General features: G+C 41.5%; 1 protein-coding gene across 2 annotated transcripts; it reads left to right on the forward strand.

The window, feature by feature from the left end:
* Positions 1-1,507: 1,507 nt before the first annotated feature.
* Positions 1,508-22,420, forward strand: KCNA3 (potassium voltage-gated channel subfamily A member 3). Of its 2 annotated transcripts, XM_026484584.4 has the most exons (3): positions 1,508-4,830; positions 7,948-8,077; positions 16,694-22,420. In XM_026484584.4, exon 1 carries the CDS (start codon positions 1,508-1,510, stop codon positions 3,248-3,250), a length of 1,743 nt encoding a protein of 580 aa, XP_026340369.1. In that variant the 3' UTR covers positions 3,251-4,830; positions 7,948-8,077; positions 16,694-22,420. The 2 variants fall into 2 exon arrangements, with proteins under 2 accessions (XP_026340369.1, XP_026340371.1); XM_026484586.4 differs by lacking the exon at positions 7,948-8,077.
* The last annotated feature ends 1,009 nt before the right edge of the window (positions 22,421-23,429 follow it).

Consider the following 23,429-nt stretch of genomic DNA (forward strand, 5'->3'; position numbering starts at 1 on the left):
CCGGTCTCTGCCCTAGAGAGCCTGCGTTGGGAGTGGTGGTGGGAAGCAGTGACCACAAATCGCAGTTCTTGGCCTCGAATTGTCTGCTAAGGTATGATGGGTGAGGGAGTAGCCCAGACAACAGTTCCTCTTTTGTAAATGATTTGAATGATACAGGAGGAAATGCATTATAAAGCATAGGGTTGGCTCTAAATTAGACTTGCTAAAATGTCTAGACACCGAAGTTGTGTTCAAAATGACCACAGCAATTTGAAGAAACAGTTTGGGTTCAAAGGGGATAAAGTTGTTATCTCCTGGCCAAAATCAAGCAAGAGAGAGGTACAAGTTGCCGGCGGAATGTTCTCCCAGTTTCACAACTAGAGCGTGGCAAACCCTACCACAAAGCCAGCAGTGGAACATTAAGTTGAGGGTCTAGGTGCCAGTCTCGCTGCAGTCCCTCCCACGACAGACCTCGGACGAGATGGGAATTTCCTTTCTCATTTTCCTCTCCTGTTCCCACCGACAGGAAACCTCGCTCTTCTGAAAAGCCCAGGCTGCCCTCGCCAATCCCAACCAGAAACTCGGTCCTTGACTCTTCCCAACGGCTGAAATCTCAGCCACGAACGTTAGTGAGATCTATTCGCTACAGAAGCCAAGTCCCTGAATGCCTTTAATGACCCTTTTTCAGGCCCCGGGTGCGAAACTCAGCAGCACCCATTACTCCGTTGGGCTTCTCATGCACGAGCTAGATTATTTAGAGCGCTGCCGGCCTGGCGGTCTTCTAGCCTCAGTGCGCTCGGGGTGCCGGCAGGAGGCTGGCCTGTTCCCCGGGGCGCCCACCTGGCCAGTCACTCCCTCCCTCGACCAAGCTCCCTGCCGCGAGCGCATCCCCATCCTCCCTCCTCTCCCGCCCCCGCCCCGCCGAGCCCTCCTCCCCTGGTGGGCCCCGGTGGCGCGTGCAGGGCGAGGCGGCCGCCGCTCGCTGGGCAGCGGGGTGGCGCAAGCCGGGCCAGAAGCCCCGCGGCTGGGACGTGGCCTCGCGGGCCGGGAGAGGCGGGCGCTGACCAGAGGCCGGCGGGAGTCCGGGGGCCGGATTCCGCGAGGGCCGCCTCGTCCAAGCTGGGGCTCCCGGGGGACGCCGAGGTGCAAAGCGAGGGCGCAAGGGCGGTGCAGAGGGGCGAGGCGGCGGGCGCCGGGGGGCGGGCCGGGCCAGGCCGGGCGGCGCGAGGCAGCAGGGGAGCGGGGCGCGCGGCCGCGCGGTGGGCGGGCATCCTGAGGGGCCGCGGAGGGGCGGGCGGGCGCGCGCCCCGCGGGGGAGGGGCGGGGGAGCGCGGAGGCGGGCGAGGAGGCGTCTCCCCGGAGGAGCCCGGCGGCCCGCGCCAGACCCACACGGAGCCTCGCGGCGGCGGCGGCGCCGGCAGCAGCGGCAGCAACAGGCGGCGGGCCCGGCTCGGGGGGCGGAGGCGGCGGAGGGGCGGGGAGCGCGAGGAGGAGCGACGCGGCCCGCGCCGCCGCCTCTTCCCGCCGCATGGACGAGCACCTCAGCCTGCTGCGCTCGCCGCCGCCGCCCTCCGCCCGCCACCGCGCCCACCCTCCCCAGCGCCCCGCGAGCGGCGGCGGCGCCCACACCCTGGTGAACCCCGGCTACGCCGAGCCCGCCGCAGGCCCCGCGCTGCCGCCCGACATGACGGTGGTGCCCGGGGACCACCTGCTGGAGCCGGAGGCGGCCGACGGCGGCGGGGGCCCGCCTCAGGGCGGCTGTGGCGGTGGCGGCGGCGGCGGCTGCGACCGCGACCGCTACGAGCCGCTGCCGCCCGCGCTGCCGGCCGCCGGCGAGCAGGACTGCTGCGGGGAGCGCGTGGTCATCAACATCTCGGGGCTGCGCTTCGAGACGCAGCTCAAGACCCTCTGCCAGTTCCCGGAGACGCTGCTGGGCGACCCCAAGCGGCGCATGAGGTACTTCGATCCGCTCCGTAATGAGTACTTCTTCGACCGCAACCGGCCCAGCTTCGACGCCATCCTCTACTACTACCAGTCGGGCGGCCGCATCCGCCGGCCGGTCAACGTGCCCATCGACATCTTCTCCGAGGAGATCCGCTTCTACCAGCTGGGCGAGGAGGCCATGGAGAAGTTCCGCGAGGACGAGGGCTTCCTGCGGGAGGAGGAGCGGCCCCTGCCCCGCCGCGACTTCCAGCGCCAGGTGTGGCTGCTCTTCGAGTACCCGGAGAGCTCCGGGCCGGCGCGCGGCATCGCCATCGTGTCCGTGCTCGTCATCCTCATCTCCATTGTCATCTTCTGCCTGGAGACGCTGCCCGAGTTCCGGGACGAGAAGGACTACCCCGCCGCGTCGTCGCAGGAGCAGTTCGAGGCGGCCAGCAACAGCACGTCGGGGGCCCCCGCCGGAGCCTCCAGCTTCTCCGATCCCTTCTTCGTGGTAGAGACCCTGTGCATCATCTGGTTCTCCTTTGAGCTGCTCGTGCGGTTCTTCGCTTGCCCCAGCAAAGCCACCTTCTCGCGAAATATCATGAACCTGATAGACATCGTGGCCATCATCCCTTATTTCATCACTCTGGGCACGGAGCTGGCTGAGCGACAGGGCAATGGACAGCAGGCCATGTCCCTGGCCATCCTGAGGGTCATCCGGCTGGTGCGGGTCTTCCGCATCTTCAAGCTCTCCCGGCACTCCAAGGGGCTGCAGATCCTGGGCCAGACGCTGAAGGCTTCCATGAGGGAGCTGGGGCTGCTTATCTTCTTCCTCTTCATTGGGGTCATCCTTTTCTCCAGCGCGGTCTACTTTGCCGAGGCAGACGACCCCACTTCGGGTTTTAGCAGTATCCCGGATGCCTTCTGGTGGGCAGTGGTCACCATGACAACAGTAGGTTATGGCGACATGCACCCGGTGACCATAGGGGGCAAGATTGTGGGGTCGCTCTGTGCCATCGCTGGGGTCTTGACCATTGCTTTGCCGGTCCCCGTGATTGTTTCCAACTTCAATTACTTCTACCACCGGGAGACAGAAGGGGAAGAGCAAGCCCAGTACATGCACGTGGGAAGTTGCCAGCACCTCTCCTCTTCGGCCGAGGAGCTCCGAAAAGCAAGGAGTAACTCCACTCTGAGTAAGTCGGAGTATATGGTGATCGAAGAGGGGGGCATGAACCATAGCGCTTTCCCCCAGACCCCTTTCAAAACGGGCAATTCCACTGCCACCTGCACCACGAACAATAATCCCAACTCCTGTGTCAACATCAAAAAGATATTTACTGACGTTTAATATATGCTACAAGTGACATGCTGTGCTCAGTATTGTGTGGAACGTGCCCCCTTGGTCTGTGTATGCCCTTGTTTTATACATTTCCAGACCATTCATCAAGGAAAGGACGTGAAGAAGTGGAAAGCACACTTCATTTTCCCTCTCCCTACTGCTTCATACTGAAACAGGTGTCTGTTTTGCAAGTGGGCTGCATTCTCTCAGCTCTCCATTTTTTCTCCTCCCCCCCACCCGCCCTTCTCTAATATCGCAAAGAACAAACTTACTTTAAACTTCATTTCTAGTACACACTCTTAAAAAAAAAAAAAAAAAGTACATCCTGGGAGGAAATGAAACTAAAGAACAGTTAGAATAACTGCCTAACCTCAGAACTGAAAGACAGTTGTTTCTTTACTAAGTAAAGGAGGCACATACTTAAAGGATGCTTCCATTTGTTGGACCTTTTAACGTTATTGAATATTTAGTTCAGTTGCCTTCGCTGTGGATACGTGGATGAGAAGTCTAATTAGACCAATGACTTGTAAACCCGCTGTAAGTTTATTTGGTTTTTGACTGGAATTTCTATTTGGAACCCCTCCCGGAATTTTAAAGATTTCTACAACTTGGAACAAAGGGGAATGCGTGAGGTGTCCTGATCTAATTAGTTGAACTCTTTGGGGCTTGTGAAGCATTTCGAAAGGGGTAGACAGGCAGATTCCTCTGAAGTTCTGTGTGTGTGTTCCAAGCAACATCTATCAAAGTGTAGAAACAGATGTTTTCAGTGCTGCTCAGAGAAACAAAGAGAATTTCTAATGCGTCTGCGAGATAAGCTTCTGCAGTATCACAAGAAGATTAAAGTGGCAGACACTCCTTCCAGCGGAAGTTACTAATTCGGACCTGACTGATGCAGTTCCCATAGCAACCCATGTTTCCTGGGAAACCCGAAAAAGGTTGTCATGGCATCTCTTGCTCTCTAGCCCCACCCCCTAGCCCCTGCAGTTTCCACAGTAACGTTTCCAGACGGTTCCTCCTTACAGGATTTCATAAGGAAAACCACTATTTGAATAAACCGCACAAATAAGGTTACGTCTGAGAATCCGGTGGTGAAATGAATCACAAAATGCATATTTTTTTACTACAGAAAATCACTGATATCATCTCATAATGACTGAATCGGGAAGGAAAATATTGCCTTTGGAATGTTAGATATCTACTCCAATAAGGCATGAATTGAATTAAATGCCAATAATTAGGCAATAATTTAAAAGGACACTGTTTTCTTCCTCCAAGAAGTTTCAAGCCAACAAGTGAAATTTAAAAGCAAGTGTAAAAGTGTTCTGTACGTAAGCAAATGAAAGATTCAATCGGTGTACCTGAAACCTTACTACAAGGGACCTTCAGACTTCCTCTTTAAAAAAATTCCAGATCCCACAACAGCACTTGAAAAGCTAAATAAACTTTAAAAATATAAAGGATGCTTGTTTTTTAACTGAGGGAATTGCAGACAATCAATAAAAAGGAGGGACGGGAAGTAACCATATCTTGGGAAAATACCTGCAAGTTTCAGCCATATACCAGGGTTGCCAGAAGACAAACAGAATCAGGTGAGCACTGTGTGGGGGTACTGAGAGCTCTCCCTCTTTGGACAGGGAACCAGGGAAATACTGTTCCTGTCTAGCCTGGCGATTCTTGCAAAACCAATAGTTTCATATTAATTACATGCAAGTGCCTTTTAAAGATCACTTACAACATCTTTCCCATTTGATTTCCGTGTTGTTAACTGTCCTGTGGTTTCTATTGTTTATGGCAAAAGGGTGGGGGGGGGGAGTCATTGCTCTTTAGAATAACCCTCACCCAAACTGAACTGAAAATGATTCCATTCCTTTTACTAACCCTCTTGGCTTCTGAACAACCTGTTTCCCCTTTAAAAAAGGACAAAAGGCAGAACCTACTGCTATTAAATTGTTAGTCCAATTTTAATTTACATAATTAGTAGTATGTAGTAGTACAGTTGTTTTAAACAAAAATGGTTAAGCTTACAACAAGGGGAACACTGTATTTTAATGAAATCATTTTACTTTATACACTTTTTTTTTTATTATTTTTAAAGGGTGTAACTATTCTATCCTAAAGCAAGTGGGAGTAACCCTAATTCTAAAGCTCGTAAAGTTTTTTCAGGTAATCAGAAGCCTACTTACTTTATTATTTGTGTAGTTAATACTGTGAAAAAGAATGTTGAAGACTTCTAGAGGGGGAAGAAGAAGGGAAAGACAAAGTAATAGAGGCAGGAAATCTATATACCTGGTCATGGGGTTACTGCTTTTATCTCTACATGCATCAAAATAGGACATCTTTATCTAGTGTCCTTTGCTAGTTTGAGTTACTTTTACCACTAATCTGCCTTTTGATCAAATTCTTGGTATTCTTAATGGCCAGACATTCTTTTTGTGACCCGTTTTGGTGGTCATATGTTAGACACACTCTAGTAATAATGTTAAGAATAATCTTTGTATCTGTTCTTGAAAGATCTTGATGTGAAGATGAACAAAGTGCAGTGACACTTTTATTCATTTTTATTTAGAAGCTAGAGAAACCCTGCTTAGTTCTATAAGTAAATTATGGTTGTACCATAATTTTTACAATTGTATGGTTATTAATAGTAATATGAAGAAGACCTTTTTTTTTCCAGTCCAGAGAAATACAGCTTTTTGAGTCATCACTTTAAGGTAATATAATTGCCTCTAGTTGCCAAATTATAAGCTCCTTAAAGGTTGTAGGTTTTGTGTTTTGACAAATACAGATTTTGGACAGTAGTGCCTAGGACAAAATGTAGCACTTTGTACGTATTCAATACATATTTGATGAGTGAATGGCTATAATCTTACATTAATGTTATTTTCAGGTTTTTAATGAAGTGAGTTGAAGCGTAAGCTCTGCTGTCATACTGCCAGGGTTTGATTCCTGACTCTGCTCTGTGACACTGGAGCAAATTACTTAACCTCTCTGTGCCTCAGTTTCCTTATTGGTAAAATGAGGAGAATAAATAATACCTCGTAGAGTTGTTGTGACTATTAAATGTGGATACAGGTATAATACGTCAAAAAATCCTTGCATGGTATGCAGCAGAGATTTTGCTAAGAGATTACATTATTATTGTGATCATTACTTACAAGCATTGTGTAATTAACACCGAGCTTTGTGAATGATATGAAATACATAAGTAATCAGTGTCTTCCTATTTACTTTCTGTGTAACTATAATAATTACCATGTAATTACCATGTCCTGGGCACTTCTCAACTCTGCAAGGTAAGTGGTATTCACCCCACTTTAGGAGGGTAAAAAATAGATGGTTATGGTTAAATGATTTCCCAAAGACTTCACAGCTAGCAAGAAACCCAGCTATGATTTAAAGCCAGATCATTCTGGCCCCCAAACCCGTGTTCCTTTCATTGCATGACTCGATAGAGATTGAAAAAAATAAATCTCTTATGCCTTAAGGTTTGACTTCAGCCCATGTTACTAATTAATGAATTCCTGTAATGAATATATCTCCAGAAACCTATCTTATGCAGTATATTGAAAATTAACCCTTTCCTAATCATCAGAGATTTTTAACCATAGGGATCAAATAGAAGCTATTTAAATTGAACAGAGAGATAGACTTTTCTAGTAATAAAAGATTATTTTCCTATATGATTGATTTGTCTGCGTTTAGTATTATGTCAGAAAGCATAATCAGTCATAGTAGTGATACTTGCTAGGACAATAGATATTTTTCAGTTTTAAGGTTAATTTCCTATTTTCATGTGTTTAATCTACAGTAGATGATAGTGTTATGCAAATTGTTATTTTTCCATTCCCTTTCACTTTGCTTAGGTTACCGAAGAGCCATGCCAGCAAGTAGTGTAAATATTTTGACTCTCCCTTATTAAGAAAGGAGAAATTACTTAGAACAAAAGGATTGAAAGCAGAAGGAGATTGCCAGCTCATTGAAATTTTTGTGACATTATTGCCTTACCCAGTCACTCCATGGGTCTTTAAGAGCATCTGTGCTCAAAAACACATTAGAATATAATTTTGTCCCTCAAAAAGCTGTAGCCCTTTCTCTAAGGTCCTAAATCATTCACAAAACTAAAATGGATAGTGATTCAGGCTTACAGCAAAATGCAAATGAGTCTAAGTTACACATATCATTTAGCTTTGCCAGAACAAAGACTTCACTGTTGAGCTCAACTGCACATCTTGGATGTTGAAAGGTATACATATGTCTGTGTGTACAAAAGATTCATGGGAGAAGGTGTGACTGGATCAGTGCACGTCTATCAGCACCCTGGGGAAAATGTATTTACCCTACAGCTGGTGAGTCCAGAGATGAAAACAACATTGTTATTTAGTTCTTTTATGGTGCTTTCAACTGATATTATACCACATTTTGGTACCCACCAACGGAGGTGACGTAATCACAAACAGCTACTCATAAGAGGCAGCATTAATATCAGTTATTTCTAAATTTTGAGACAAAATTTCTGGGATTGAAATTTTAAATGCAGAGTATGAAGAAATTTGTTACTTACCTCTTTGGCATAAAATGTACTCAAGCAAGTGCTCTGGTGATAATATATAGATTCAATATATATAATACCAATCATTTTTTCCTTTAAGAACCATAACTATAATTTAATGACTTCCATACATTTAAAATTTCCACATTTTCTACAGCACTTCCAAGTCCTTCCCACCTCTCAGCTGTGAATAGAAGTGATAACCCCTCCCACTAAGAAATGCAAAGAAGCACAAGTGCCCCCCCACTCCCCAGTCTGAAGACTTATGGAAACACTGTGAGATAGAGGTGAGGAACGTAAGAATGGGGCAGAGGATATCTAGGGCTTGCATTTTAGGGTGGGGCTTTTCTTTCTGTCTTTTATTTAACCTCTTCAACAGAGGATAAGACTATTATTTCCGTGCTATTGATTTTCTGTATTTCGTTTGACAATTTTATATATTAATGAAGTCACTTGTTTTCTATAACTTGCAGGGAATGGTTGAAAACCTTTGAGAGAGGGCAAATCAGGGGAGGCAGGAAGAAGGAAGGGAAGCCATGCAGAGCCCAAACCGTGTGCTATCATGACTCAGCTCCTAAGCTCCTGCCAGAAAATGGCCATTGCTATAGAATATATGAGAACAATATTCTTCATATTCTCACATTCACCTTGCAAATTTAATTTAAATGATTCAGACAGGTTAGAAAGTTTTCAGATATTTGTCTTTGTCTTCAGTGATGCTGTAAACTAATTTTGTCTTTGGAATTATAAAGAAAAAACATTTTACAAAGAAACGTTTTCATGGTTTTTCTCTTTCCCCCCACCTTCTTTGTACTGAATGTGTTTTTCCTTTCATTTCAAAGTTTGCACCATTAACTATCAAATACATTAAAGAGGAGATCTAGAAAAATGGCTCCATCATTTTCTTGGAAGCCATTTTATTATTGTTGCAGTCTAAATAGTGCTGAATAGGAGCTCTAGCCTGAAAGGTAAATCCTGGGATTCTGGTTGTTAGTAGGGTAGCATTAAATGAATGAAAAATGTTTCATTGTGTCTGAAGAACGTTTAGAATAAATTTGTGCGTGCAGGGCTCTGACTTTGCAGATACAGGGATCATACCCCCAACCTACTGGTAAAGAGTGGAGAGAAGCTTTTTCTTTTCCAGGGAGCCCCCGACATTACCCGCACCCCTTTCATCAGAGCACAAAGTCTCTGGGAAGCTCTGTTGAGATCCCCACTGACTTTTTAGAATGAAAGCTAGCATTGAATTTATGTGTTATATGTCAATCAGCACTTCTATTTCACTGGTTTTTTGTTAAGTTTATTTTAAGCTCCTGTTCTTTATGGGAATTCTCTCTGAATCCTAAGGTTCTTATTTTTATACATTTAAACGTGTTCTTTAAATTAAAGCATGTGATTTAATTTGGAAGAGAAGCCAGTGAGGGTAATTTGTTACATACACACGCACACACACACACACACACACACACACTCACACACCCCTCACCTGTTATTTTCTATCCTAAGATATATTTCTTTTCTGTCTACAGATCTAAACAGTCTAAAATTGGTGAATTTCCAAAATACTGGTTTTCATTCATATGTGCTGCATAGACACTTACAAAGCATTTTTATTTTTTTATAGCCTTGCTTAAAAGGCAGATTTATTGCCTAGCGTTCTCACTGTATTTATTAATGTAATAGTAGATTCATGAAAGTAGTAAATACATTCAGTCTGTCACTGAGCTTAGTCATTTCACCTCCAAACAGTAATCTACTTTTCAGCATCACTGCCATCACCACTTTAATCCACGCTACTATCATCTCTATCCAAAATAAGCGTGAAGGTCTCTTAACTGGCCTCACTACATTTCCTATTCTCCACCTGATAGCCAAAAGCATCATTTGAGACTCAAGTCTAATTACATCACCTGCCTCTGCTTAAAATTCTTTTAAGATCTTTTCCTTGTCTTTAGGATAAAGACCCAAAGGCTTAACACAGCCTTCATGGCCCTACATGATCTATCTCGGCCCTGATCTTCTAGTTAGGGGTTAAGCTACCTTTCCCCCTTAACCTGCGGGGGATTCTTGCAGATATTGCCACTGCCAGCTCCCTCTTCACTTCATTACCTTCTATTTTTGCTTCAGTATTCCCTCCAAGATATCTCATGACTCTGGTTTTATCAATTCCCCTATTATGGTACATTTCATCAAATTTGAGGAGCCTTCCATTATAAGGAACGCCATTATTCTATGCGCCATTGAGAAAAGAAAAGCTGCCAATTTTAAGGGAAAGTACCAGGGATTTTAAGGTACATCCCAATTTCATAGATGTTCAAATCTGAAAAAGTATGTCTTAGAATGAACTGAATATAGTATTGCTCTTGACGTAGCTTTCATTTTATATTTATTTGTGTTATATGATTAATGTCTCTTCTATGAGAGTAGGGACTGTTTCACTCTTTGTTCATCATTGAATCCCTTCCCATTTTCTCCCAAATCTGCTCCAAACAGACTTTCACCCCTGTCACTTAACCAAAAGTGTACTTTTCAAGGTCACTGGTGACCTCCTATAGCTAACCCCAGTGGTCATTTCTCAGTGTTCATTTCATTTGACCCATCAGAAGCATTTGGTGCTATGGGATACTTCTTCCCTCCCGGGAAGAAGTTCTTCATTGGACTTCAGGACATGACACTCTGTATTTTCTTACTACCTCTCTGGTCTCTCCTTCTCAATCTCTTTTACTGGGTCTTCCTCATTTCCCCTGAGTCTTAATGTTTGAGAGCCCCATGGGCCACAGCTTAGTCCTTAGACCTCTTTCCTTTTTCTTTAGGTCTTATTCTCATAGCTTTAGACTATCTATATGTAAATTTCTCTCTCCCACCTGAACGTCTCCCATGAACTTCAGATTGAACGTCTCCCCTGAACTTCAGGTTGAATTTCCAACTACCTACTTGACATCTCTACTTGGATATCAGATGGATATTTCAAACTTAATATGTCCAAAACTGAGCTTCCCTCTCCTCCCCGACCCTTGCCACCAAACCTATGTCTCTTGCCCTTTTCCCCCTCTCTATCACTGTAACTTCAATTTTCAGTTGCTCAAGCTAAAATCCTTGGAATTCTCCTAGATTCCTCTCTTTCTGTCATACTCCTTACCCAGGCTATTGGCAAATCCTGTTGGCCCCACTCTTAAAATGTTTCCAGTCTTACTTCTGCAGCCACTTATTCTAAGCCATCATTATCTCTCACCTGGATTTTTAGGGTACCCTCCTGACTGGTCCCCAGCTTCCATCCTTTCCCCTGCTTGAGTCTATTCTCAACATAGCAGCCAGAGAAAACCCTTTAAAACACTTGTCAGGTCGTGTAACCTCTTGGTGGCAAAACCCCTGTCTGGCTCTCCGTTTCACACAGGCACGCCCCACCTACTCTACCTTGCCTTACCCTTCTGACCTCCTTTCGGACTCCACTCCCGTTGTGCCAGCGTCCTTGCTCTTCCTCAAACAGACCAAGAGTGCACTACCTCGGGGCTTTGTACCTGCGGTTCCACTTGCCTGCAGTGCTCTGACGTCTGATATCTGCGTGGCTCGCCCCATCACCTCCTTAGGGGACTCCATCTCAGCGAGGCCTTCCCTGGCCTCTCTGTTTAAATGTGCAGCCCCCACAACACTCTCCTTCATCCTGTCTCTGCTTTGTTTTCTCCTCTAACATTAGGTATTTTACTTGCTTTGTTTATTGTCCATCTGCCCTTCCCTTGCCTGAGAGTAAGGACTTTTTGTCTGTTCGTTGCTACTGTTTCCCTCAAGACCTGGAATAAAGTTGGTGCTTCTTAAGTATTTGCTCAAGGGGCGCCTGGGTGGCTCAGTCGTTAAGCGTCTGCCTTCGGCTCAGGGCCTGATCTCAGAGTCCTGGGATCGAGCCCCACATCAGGCTCCTCCGCTGGGGGCCTGCTTCTTCCTCTCCCACTCCCCCTGCTTGTGTTCCCTCTCTCGCTGCTGTCTCTCTCTCTGTTAAATAAATAAATAAATAATCTTAAAAAGAAATCTATTTGTTCAAGGAAGGAATGAGAGGAGGGAAATTCCGATTTGAGTGTTTTTAGACTGATAGCAAAATGTTCGTGTCGTGTATCTGTGCTTCGTTCTAGCACTGTGAGGCTTATACTCCTCATCATAGCCTTTTAGATAAAATTTCTTGTACCTGGTTCACTGGAGAAGGCTTCCATTTGGTAAAACATGCGCCAGCAGGTTTTCCCCCACAAAGTACTATCCAGTTAAGGAGTGGAACTCCTTAACATGAATAATTTAAATATAATTTAATATAAAATAATTTAAATATAACATTATATTAATCGCCATGGCTACCTGGAGTTGGAATGCTTCACAGAGACTGCTTCCTACCTAGCAGCTAATAAAGCACTATTTGTAAATGATACTCAGTAAACATTTGTTGACTCATTGGCTTACATAGTACAGCAAAAATCAGAACAAATAAGTGATATTTCCAGGAATTTACTATCTAGCAGACATTCTAAAACACTTTGCTATAAGGTCAGTCTTGGTTTTAGTTAATGGTGAGTCCTAAAATACCTATAGGGTTTTCATTACTATGGAAGCTGATTGAATAGACATCAGATATTTCATCAATGAATCACCTTAAGGAATTACATTACTATAGATCTGGCCTTACACAATAAAATAATTTCTTTTACAAAATAGCTTAATTTTTTAGAAGATTTCACTTATTTGAGAGAGAGAGCACGAGCAAGGGGAGGGGCAGAGGGAGAGGGAGAAGCAGTCTCCCCGCTGAGCAGGGAGCCCCATGCGGGACTGGATCCCAGGACACTGAGATCACCTGACCTGAGCTAAAGGCAGCTGCTTAACCAAACGAGCCACCCAGGCGCCCCTAAAATAACTTAAATTTTTATATAATTGTCAAGTTATATGGGAGGATCACAAAGATTGGTTATTTTTTAAAGTGACTTTCTCATATATGAAAGAAGAGGGGGTTCTCAGAGTGACTTTCATTTATTTTTTTAAAAGATTTTATTTATTTATTTGACAGAGAGAGAGTGACAGCCATCGAGAGAGGGAACATAAGCAGGGGGAGTGGGAGAGGAAGAAGCAGGCTCCCAGCAGAGCAGGGAGCCCAATGCGGGGCTCGATCCCAGGACTCTGGGATCATGCCCTGAGCCGAAGGCAGACACTTAAGGCTGAGCCACCCAGACGCCCCTCAGAGTGACTTTTATAATGGTGAAACTTAGGTCATTTCTACATAAAATAGGTGAGAGGCACCAATAGCATATGTTGGTATTGGGAAATTCCCAGAAGCTTTGAAAAACCAACGTGTGTAGTATGGAACCACTGAGACTAAATTAAAGCATTGCTATGAAGGAGGACTGCTGTGAGTTTAGGTAATATCATGACAGATGCACTTCCCTGTGCAGGAGGAAATGCGGATTCTCCGCATATGAACAGAAAGGAACCTTTTCCACACCCCTTCTGCATTTTCTCTTCTCCCTGGGTTTCTCAGGCACATCAGACCAGACCTAGGTCTGGGTGTTACCTCTGTACATCTACGTGGAACAATTTCCTTACTAAGCATGCCACTAAATTAAAGAAAACTAGAGCGTGTGCTTGAGATTACATATATAGACCAATAGAAGTTAGAAATTCATTTCACCTTCCATCACTTTATACAGTTAAGCCCACAGAGGACAGAGATCGTTTCTCTTTTGAGGACACGCTGTCAGGACTTTTTAAAGGAATGACACAAAATAGAGAATTGAAATGAATAATTTTCATTTCTTATTTTTTCATGGTTTTTTTTTCTGGTTTGGAGTGATGACTTAGAATGTTTATTTTTGTTATTTAACCCAATATGGGTTTTACTGGATTTTCTGTTATAAACTGGAATAGCCGATGTATTAGAAATTCTAAGAGGCAGTCTCACATGCCATTACATTTTATACTTACCTCATGTATGACGACAGGACAAAACATGTTCAGTTATTCACCAATAGATTACCTCTATAAGAAATTATCATAAAAAGCGTGTTAAACAAGGGTGACTCTATGCTGGATTTCAAAATGTAGTGGGTGACTGCAAACCACAGACAGAAATAATTTCTGCCGGTGAGAACCGTGTTTGGAATTGCTTTCTACCTCTATTCTAGAAATCTTTTACCTGCAAGCATCTTAACCGATTGCAAAAGATCAGTTTGTTTTACCAGGCCGCAGTGTGAATTGAGGATATTTGTTATTAGTAGACCTACATACTGCTCAGAGTAGCAGTGATTACACCTCAAACTCATTTTCCCATGACTTTCTACATTTTTGACAAAGCTCACGTCTTAGCACATTACCGACTTTAATTACCGAGTGAGTTTAAACTTTTTTTTTGCTTGCCAAGAGGACATAATTTCCAAGAAGCCAATCAGAGAATTACACATAATTGAACGAGAAATGTTTCTAGTCCTTGGGCTAATTCATTACCATTCCGTTGGCAGAAATTATCGAGCTTGCTGGTGTGCGGCCAACCCTAAGTGGTTTAGTAGATGGCGTGGTACAGACACATTAAAACAAAGTTCCCATAAAGTTCCGTGCTGTGGAATGATCGCAGCCTCTTTCCCCGTCAAAGACAGAGTTAAGGAAGCTCGGTTTCTGTACCTCTTTTGTTTAGGCCTTGGTAGAGGTGTTACTTACGTCTTCACAAGCTTCATAATTATAGAAATGTGACCGTTCTTATGCTCTTTTCTTGCTTCATATGTTAGCACATTTATTTGGTCAAATATCTTCAATTATAGGTCTCACCATTTTCTATTACACTGCCTCTCTGTATTCGTGGAGTTGATTTTGATATTTAAGTCAAGGGCCAATCTTGGTTCCTAGCCACTAATGTAAACATTATGATTACCCTTCACATGTCATTTTGATTTCTTATTTCTGTTAAATTGCAACTCCCTCCACACCACCAGTGCATTAGGATGCCGAGCTATACCGTACTTGCTTAATAGTCCCAAGAGCCTTGAGGCAGGTATTGACACATGAGGTTAAGATGTCATAGTAGCAAGACCAGAACAGCTTACTAAAACCATGTCAACGTAACCAAAGCTACAGTAGCATTGAGCAGAAGCTAGGCACTTAGGAAATGAAGTGGGTGCCAGATCATTCATGTGACTTGTAATTTCTTATAGTTAGTAGTCATTACTAGCTTTTTGACCATCGTAATTTTCAAATTCTCATCATGAAAATTAAGAATACTGTGATGCAGCGGCGCCTGGGTGGCACAGCAGTTGAGCGTCTGCCTTCGGCTCAGGGCGTGATCCCGGCGTTACGGGATCGAGCCCCACATCAGGCTCCTCCGCTATGAGCCTGCTTCTTCCTCTCCCACTCCCCTGCTTGAGTTCCCTCTCTCACTGGCTCTCTCTATCTCTGTCGAATAAATAAATAAAATCTTTAAAAAAAAAATACTGCGATGCAAAAGTATACTCCTGCTATATGGCCAAAGATTAGTGTTAAGAAGTTGTATCTTTCATGAAGGGTGATCGAGTATAAGTCAAGCCAATAAGGAAAACGTTTCACTAGGTGATTGCCCAGCACACAGTAGGCATACAGCATTAGGTTTAGTAAGTGGGTGATTCTTCTACACAAAGCACATTCCAGTTCCAGATCACCACCGGTAGGCATTTACCACTGAATTTCAGATACCCGCTAAAACCAGGAGTATATATGGGCAACAGTCTTCCCTATGTATTATGATGGATGATACTCACATACTGAAACCTGGAACTGAGTTTAGCAATTTCTATTTGTGTTTATAAGTATCCTTTCTACTACAGTTAGCAAGTTTTTGGAATACGTGAATCTAGTTTTTATATATCCACTTATTCACTCAGTGTGTATTTCCTGAGTACTTGCTATGTCAGACACAATGCAGAGTGACAGGGATTTATTCATTCCTTCAGCATACAAATTGTCTACTATGTCCAGACACCATTCTAGATTCTAGACATAGCAGTGAACAAGATAGTCGTGCTGCCCTATGCAATTTTTAAGAAACACTTTACTGTTGGCATTTCTAACAATTTTTTTCTAGTTGGTAGAGGAGAGCACCAAACCTTGAACTTTTATTTCTTGGTTCTCCACAGACCCTGGTTAAGCTCTTATTGTCTTAATTGTGATTTCTTGAAGTGGTACATAACTACGTAGAGTTTATATTCTAAAGAATCAACAGAACTGATAGTTATTTGTATAGTGACAAGATAGAGGATAGGCATGATAACTAGAATACAGTCTTCACTATAGTCATTTTGAGACTGTTTCTCCCGCTCTCTCAATCGCTCGCTTTCTCTGCCCCTCTCCTTCTCTCTTCACCCTCTCTCCCTCTCCTCTCCCTCTGCCTCCCCCCCTTCCCTCCCCAATTCTCCATAACACTTATCTGAGCATGGGATTTCCATTCACTTCAAAAGAGTTCTCATCTTAGGTCACCGAAGTGGGATGAACTGCCAGGAAAGAAACCAACCCTTGGAACTACATTGAGAAAATTAAGACATATATTTTTTCTAAAAAACAGTAGGCACTCGAGCATTTCAGGTGGTTCTAAAGGTAAAGATAAATTTTTATGTTCAAAAAGCAAACAATCACATTGGTTTGGACTACCTTTGGAAGCGGGTATTAATAAGGACAAAAAGTTCGTAGTTTCAGGGTACTCTGAAACTTTTTCTAGTTTATAAACTAAAAATTTTGATAGGTGCTTGATAAACTTAGAAAATTAAATTGGTTGAACTTTCAGGCTACCAATTAAAAAAAAATCCAAAGTTTTGAAAAGTATAGTGAATAGAATATTTTAAATTGACATAAAGTCTATAATTTTGTAAAACACTAAATATACAGTAAATTATTATTATGCTTACTCTGCCCGACAGATTCCTGAAGAGTCCGGCATAGAGAACCGCAGAGCGGCACTGACCAGTAGGAGGCTCATTTTTAAACCGCCTTTGTCAAGAATGCAGTGTTGGTTCTGTCGCTGATGGGCGGTGATCTGTCTGCCAGCGCGTGTTGTGTTGTAGGTGACATTAGATAACATGGCTCTGATAAATGCGTTCTATAAAGGAAACAGCGCTAAGCCGGAGGATTCTCTTCCAACTGGGTGCAATGTTAAGCATAGTGATACAGAGATAAAGGAGAACATCAAAAAATATTAAGGGATCATTTCAACCTTTTGACATTTTGATGCAATCAAATCACTCAAAAACTCATCAGTACTGCTGATAAAGAAAACCTAGACGTTTGTTTGTAACAAGCCAACTGGTACTGTTTTCTTCTTTCAGTTAATCGCGGGACGATGTTGAATCATGAGATATAGTGACGTCATCGTCTGTGTTGGGGGTTATGCGCAACCTTATTTGTGAAGGTGTGGTTTGTACCAAAGCCTCTCCTACGTAGATTGGCCCGTTTTACACATAAATAAGTGAGGTCTACACTGTGCCCAGATGAATGGTATTAAACAGACTGGCCTAAAAGAAATGTGCCTTGCTTGATTAAACATTCTTTTATTTTTTTGATTCAAAATGATAGATGTGCAATTAGTCTCATAGGTAGGTTTTAGCTGAACGTAAATTTAAGAATGTATTAGTACTTATTATATGTTTAAGTTATCTATTTTAACTGAAATTTGAGTATTTAGTTGTAGTTTTCAGCAGTTCATATATAATATACTCATTCAAGTTAGTTTTCATGCGATGTTTGGTGTTGTGAGACAAAGCACATTCTTAAAGATATAGTATTTCATCTAATGTTTATAGAATTTCCTTCAAAATTATATCTGTAAAAGGTTTCTTGACTCATTTTCTATTTTTGTATTTTATTCCTTTAGAAATGGAACTTTTTTCAATAAGAAAAGCGCAAAGTTTTAGTTGGAAAAGAGATTTAGGAGGTCATGAAGATAATTTCCCATTTGGGGACATTTCACTTCTGTGCCATTATTAATGTATTTACTGTGACATTTCAGCAGAATGGTAGCTATTTGTATATTATTTAATAAGCCTTATGGAAAGTCAAACTGTGAACATTTGGTATAATGAAGACTTTTTTTCATTTTCATATTTTATTTTTGAAACATACCTGAACAAATGCATAAATAACCAATTTCCTGTCATTCAAGTGCATAACGATGCTAAGTTATAATAAGAGGGCTTGTAGAATTTTAATTACTATCAAAATATTTCAGTAGCAAAGCCAAGATTATAATACTTTTTGATGCCATGTAGAAGGAAATACACCTGATGAGTTTCATTGTTAATATATAAGAACAGGTAACTGAAACCGTCTTAGAGCTACTAGCAGCAACAGGTGGGTAGGGGATATAATCCAGGTAACTTTCTTTGAAGCAATGTCTACAATGAATTTTGTACAGTCTGCTGGTATTTTTTCCTTGGTCAAAATTGTGAGACCAGATCTCTCCAGGAAAAAGTGAAATAAAAGAATGCTAAGTGTCTCAGATTGGAGCTATGTGCACCTCCCATCTGGGCGATTTGTAATTCAAGTGAAAACATAGCCAAAGCCACCACCATGTGTTTGTTCTGTGTTAGCCCACATAGCAGGGACACTGGCCCAGGGAACTGTCAATCCATTCGAGCCACCTAATACTCATAACTGATGATCACAGACTGGTCCACTGTAAAGTACTTCACATCAGCTATTGGGATGATTGAAGCAAAGTAATTCACTGTCCTATAAGGTCTTAGTCATTCAGATGTTTCAGTAAGGATCAGTAGGCATTACAGACATAGACCTAAGTACTACCTTCAGGAAACACCAATGACACAACTTGAAGCATTATGTATTCTTAATATCATATCTGCATTATCACAGGCCACAGTTTCAAACAAAGACAAAACCCGGACTTTGCAATGAAAGCACAGAGTGGCACCAGATAAGTCAACTGTCATATCCAATACGGTTCACCGAATGAGTAGCAAAAATGTAACATTGGTCTAGATATCGTCAGACCAGAGTGCTTACCCACTTTCTACCTGTGGGACGACGCTAGATACATCACCTACCATTGCTAGGCTACCATTTCCTGAATTGCAAGGGGGGTGTGCTAGGTTAAATAATCCCCAAAGCTCTTTCCCAGCCTCCAAATCCTCATATATATACATTTGAAAAGGCTTTGAAGAATACTTCAAGTACTCAGATTTTCTTATGCATCTCAGAAGGGCAGACTAAATTGAAATAAGATTTAAACCTTGAAAGTATCATAAATATACCATTCTTCAAATTGAGTGTGAGAAGAGGAAATAGGATTTTTTTTTCTCCTCTAAGAATTGTCACTGGCCTGTAATGGGATCATGAAAAAGTAGAAAAACCACTCTGCAGAATGGAAACAGATTAATGAAATGCTGGAAAGGAGGGGAGCTTATTTGTTAAATTTAATTAGATGTTAATGTGATTTGAAATTGCATACAAAATGCTAAAAACAGTACCAGAGCTTTCCGCACACTCAACATTATAATCCCAAAGTAGAAGGTGGGGAAAGGTTGGAGGGATGGGACTGTTTACCTTATGATCTCTTGAATTTTTTTTATTTTTATTTTTTTTTGCACGAGAGGTGGTTTGGTAGAGTTTAAGCGGGTGTCTGCTTTAGTGCTGGCTCTGCTAATAACCCATGTGCCCTAGGGAAGCCCCTTTGACCTCTCTGAGCCCCAGCTTCTTTATCTGTACAATGAAGACTTTAAATTTATAATCTGTTTCTTTACATCTTTGAAAATTCTAGAACATTTTCAGAATGTTCTGATACACATATACATGGTGCATGTTGCTCCTCTCCAGGCACTTAAGATGCCGCAGATCTCCGCTCACATGACTGAACAGACTGCAAATCCAAATATTCGTATTTCTAATTGACCGTAGCAAGACATTAAAAAAAAAAAACAAAAACTTTTAATTTTGGCCATGGCTATTATGGTCATCTGTTACAACTTATCATTTCATCTTTGAATGTTGAGTTCATCTAAACAAAATTTCTGTTCCAGTGAACCTCCTGTTGAAATTTTTGTAGTTTAATAAACACTTAGCAAACCAGAATTAAGTATATTATGCTTGCCAATGAACTGTAGCCGATTGCAAGGTGCATTTTTGTCACATTAAGAAGCTAATCCTGTTTTAGTCCCAGAATCAACGGCTATAATTTGAAGTAACATTCACAAAATTTCGTAAATTTTCGTGAATACAAAAGAGGCCTGATAGAGCCATATTATAATTAATTTTGCTCAGGAGTGAGAAACAAAATTCAGGGATAACCCAAACGCTTCTGTTTGGCTTTTGTGGACAGTTGGAAAAAGAACGGTTATAGCTTTTGTACAACATAGATAAGAGATAATTATACCCATTGAAGAACAAGAGTATATTCTGGTTGCTGGTTTTATGGTAGAAAGAGATAAGGATAGAAAGATGCTAAAATATGAACACTAGGGAAATTGTTAAAATGATAGTCCATTTGAGTAATACAGAAATATTTTGTCATAATGAGAATATTTGTCCAGAGGTTTAGTCTTATATCCTTCCACTCAGAAAAGGGGGCAGTTTTTAAAGGCCTCTATCATAATAGGAAATGTATATTTTAACTAGCCGAGGAATTCATTAAAACATTTAATCTGATGATTTTTGGTTTTGTGAATACAGTTTAGGTGTAATTGAGTCTCTTATGTATTCGTGTTAGTGATATTTGTGAAAAGTAATTTTATCCACTTTTTTTAAAGTTGATGAAATTTGCTCAATGGTGATTCTAGCAAATTGTGTTGATATTGTATCTTGTAACAATTTGTGAACTGACCATACAGAAACAAACCATAGTAGTATCTTTTCCGGTAAATTGTATCCACGGTGTGATCTCTTAATGTTGGGTTTGGGGTGGGAAGGTTAAGTATTTAGTTTATTTAAAACTAATTGTCAAAGTGTTTTTCCTATATGCCATAACATTGTATGATTATAAACCAAATAGTAACATACTCTTCTTTTTTTCAGTATAGGCCATTTTTGGAACTACCCCATAATATGGTATAATTTCGGTTATAAGTTCCTACAAGGGAAAGCAAACAGTGTATGTAGTATTTCTATGTTGTATGTTAAATGTAATAATAACAGAAATCCATTTTTGAAATCTTGGACAGTAATTACGCAGATACCCAAATACAGTTTTTTCGTAGCGATGTCTAACATTTGTTTATTATGTCATACTTTCCAAAGATCCTTCACATCTTATTTAATCTTTAACATATCCATAGGAAGTGATAATACCGTCTGAAGTTTAGAGATTAAACAACCGATAGAAAGATCAAGTGACTTGCCCAAGATCTTATGGCCAGCAAATGGCTCCAAATCTCATTTTCTTCAGCCTGTTCTCCCTCTGTCATGTTCTTTTGCCCCTATCACTGCCATTATCTTTAAAAACTTTAACTGAAAGCTAATTCTAAATGATATGTTAGGAAATTTCAAGTTTGGAGGACAAAGTATTTTTTGCTCTTGTCAGACCTCAGATACTTCCAGAAGATAGCCCTCCCACAGGGTGAGAGCCAAACATTTTCCATCTAGAACGTGTTAAGTCTGCAAACCCTGACCACAGACACCAAATCCATGTGATGTCAGATTGCTAGACTGGAAAGTTATCTTCTTCACTGATGTGATTTTCTTTTTACAAAACCTACCATAATGATGGAACAGTTAAAAGAAGCAATAACCCAAGATACAGCAGACATTCTGATTCAGGGAAAACAATACTGTCGGACCGACCAGAGTCACTGACTTCCAGCCTGTGTTTCCCGTCACACGTATTCTGTGATTAGCAGAGGACAGGCAAGGGGGAGCGGGTAGAAAAACTGTCGTCATTTTAAGTAAACTCCTTATTTCTTGTAACTCTTCAAAAAGAATTGGTTATCAAATATTAAATAACTGTATTTTTACCGTTTAGCCATAGTTCAAGTATACGGTAAAGTTCATCCACATATTAGGTAATTTCCCAGGTAAAATTAAAATCTGATGACTGCTCAGTTCGAACATGGAGAAGATTCATGTCTTAAATCATGACAGAATACAACATTTTTATTCTGTTTTTAAACAACAGAGAGGCACTGTTCCTGCTTTCCCTCGTAAATCAACAGTCCGTGATACATTCTGTACTTTTACTGATAGCAATGCAGTGTTTCTGCACGTAATTAAGTGGAGCTTATGCTATATTATATCGGAATTTAAAATTTTCTAACCTTGAATTTAGTTCTCTTTATCAGATAAGTCAAGCAAGTATTATTTTGTATGGAATGAAATAATAATAATTCTCAAATAATGGCATAATAACAAATAATGGAATTCTGAATAAAATGTAAAATCAAACACTTTTCTATATTCATCTTTCGATATTGAATTATGTTAATTTATCGCTTCTTAATGTAAAGTTTAAGTTCTTATGCTGCGTTCTCTAATGTTCTTGTCGTAATAAATTTGAGCCTTCTGTTAAGTAAATACAGTTAATACCTGTGAGTTGATTATGTGATATTTTTATCTGATCCATTTTTTTAAATTTGTCATTGGCTTTAAAGTGTTTTCATTGCAAATGTCATGTGCAGAACTCAATAAAATACCCAAAAAAAAAAAAATCCCGTTACTCATATTAGTTCCAAACTCTTTCTTTTCTCTCTCTATCTGCCTTTTCCTGTTTTATTTTTGCAAAAGAGGAAACATCGAAACTGGGGCTATTGTCAGCAGCGTAAGCATCGCCAATCTTTGCGGACTGTTCTGTATCTTCCCACGTGACTCTAGTGAGGGCTTCTGGGCATTACACTTAGCAAGGCTTGCAGATGCCAGCATTGCCTGGGTTTCTTCCCTGGCTCCCTGTCATACATTGTGAAGGGCCCAGAAGGATCTCAAGGAAGAAAACAAGTATTTGTAATAAGCCTGTACCTTCATACTTTGTGTCTGTTACATGAGAAAACGGAAGCAAAGCAAATGTATGAAGGTGGGTACAACAGTGCGCCTGCTCTCAGACAGCTTAGAGTCTAATAGGTGATGTGTAGACATATTTCTAAGCTTGTAGGTTAGGATTCTCATTAGTCAAGGGTTAAATAAGGACATTTTGCTTGCGATGTGTATTCGCTATTAAGTCCAGTATTTTTTTTTGCACCATGACAGACTATAATTTCTACTAATCAGCCTGTCCATACCCATTGTTCTTATTTTGTGCTTAGCAATGTTGATCTTAATTCTTTTCCCTAATAGCAGCTAGTTACTCAAACGTGTTTGTGCTTTCAGAATGTCAACACATGCTACATCACCAAAACAGAGGCCCTCTTGTTTCCATCTGGAATTTTACTTTGTCTTAAAAAAAAAAAAAAAAAGTGCAGATTTAGGCTGCCTTACACATGTAGCAATTAGCTACTAAAGAGCAAAACATATTTTTCTAAGCCTCTGGTTACTATAAGAAAGAGCTGTTTTTAAGCTTTCTGGTCGTGCCGTTTTGGTGGTGGACTCCATGAGCCATAATCTGTATTTCATATTAAGGAACTAAATCTTTAAAGCCTTCGAGAACATTGACAGAGTGAATTAAGAGATGTAGGATTACAAATATCCTCTTTGAACCAAGCCTTCCTCCAAGAGAATTCGCACTTT

This window comes from Ursus arctos, unplaced genomic scaffold, assembly GCF_023065955.2.
Source record: "Ursus arctos isolate Adak ecotype North America unplaced genomic scaffold, UrsArc2.0 scaffold_12, whole genome shotgun sequence".
NCBI lineage: Eukaryota > Metazoa > Chordata > Mammalia > Carnivora > Ursidae > Ursus > Ursus arctos.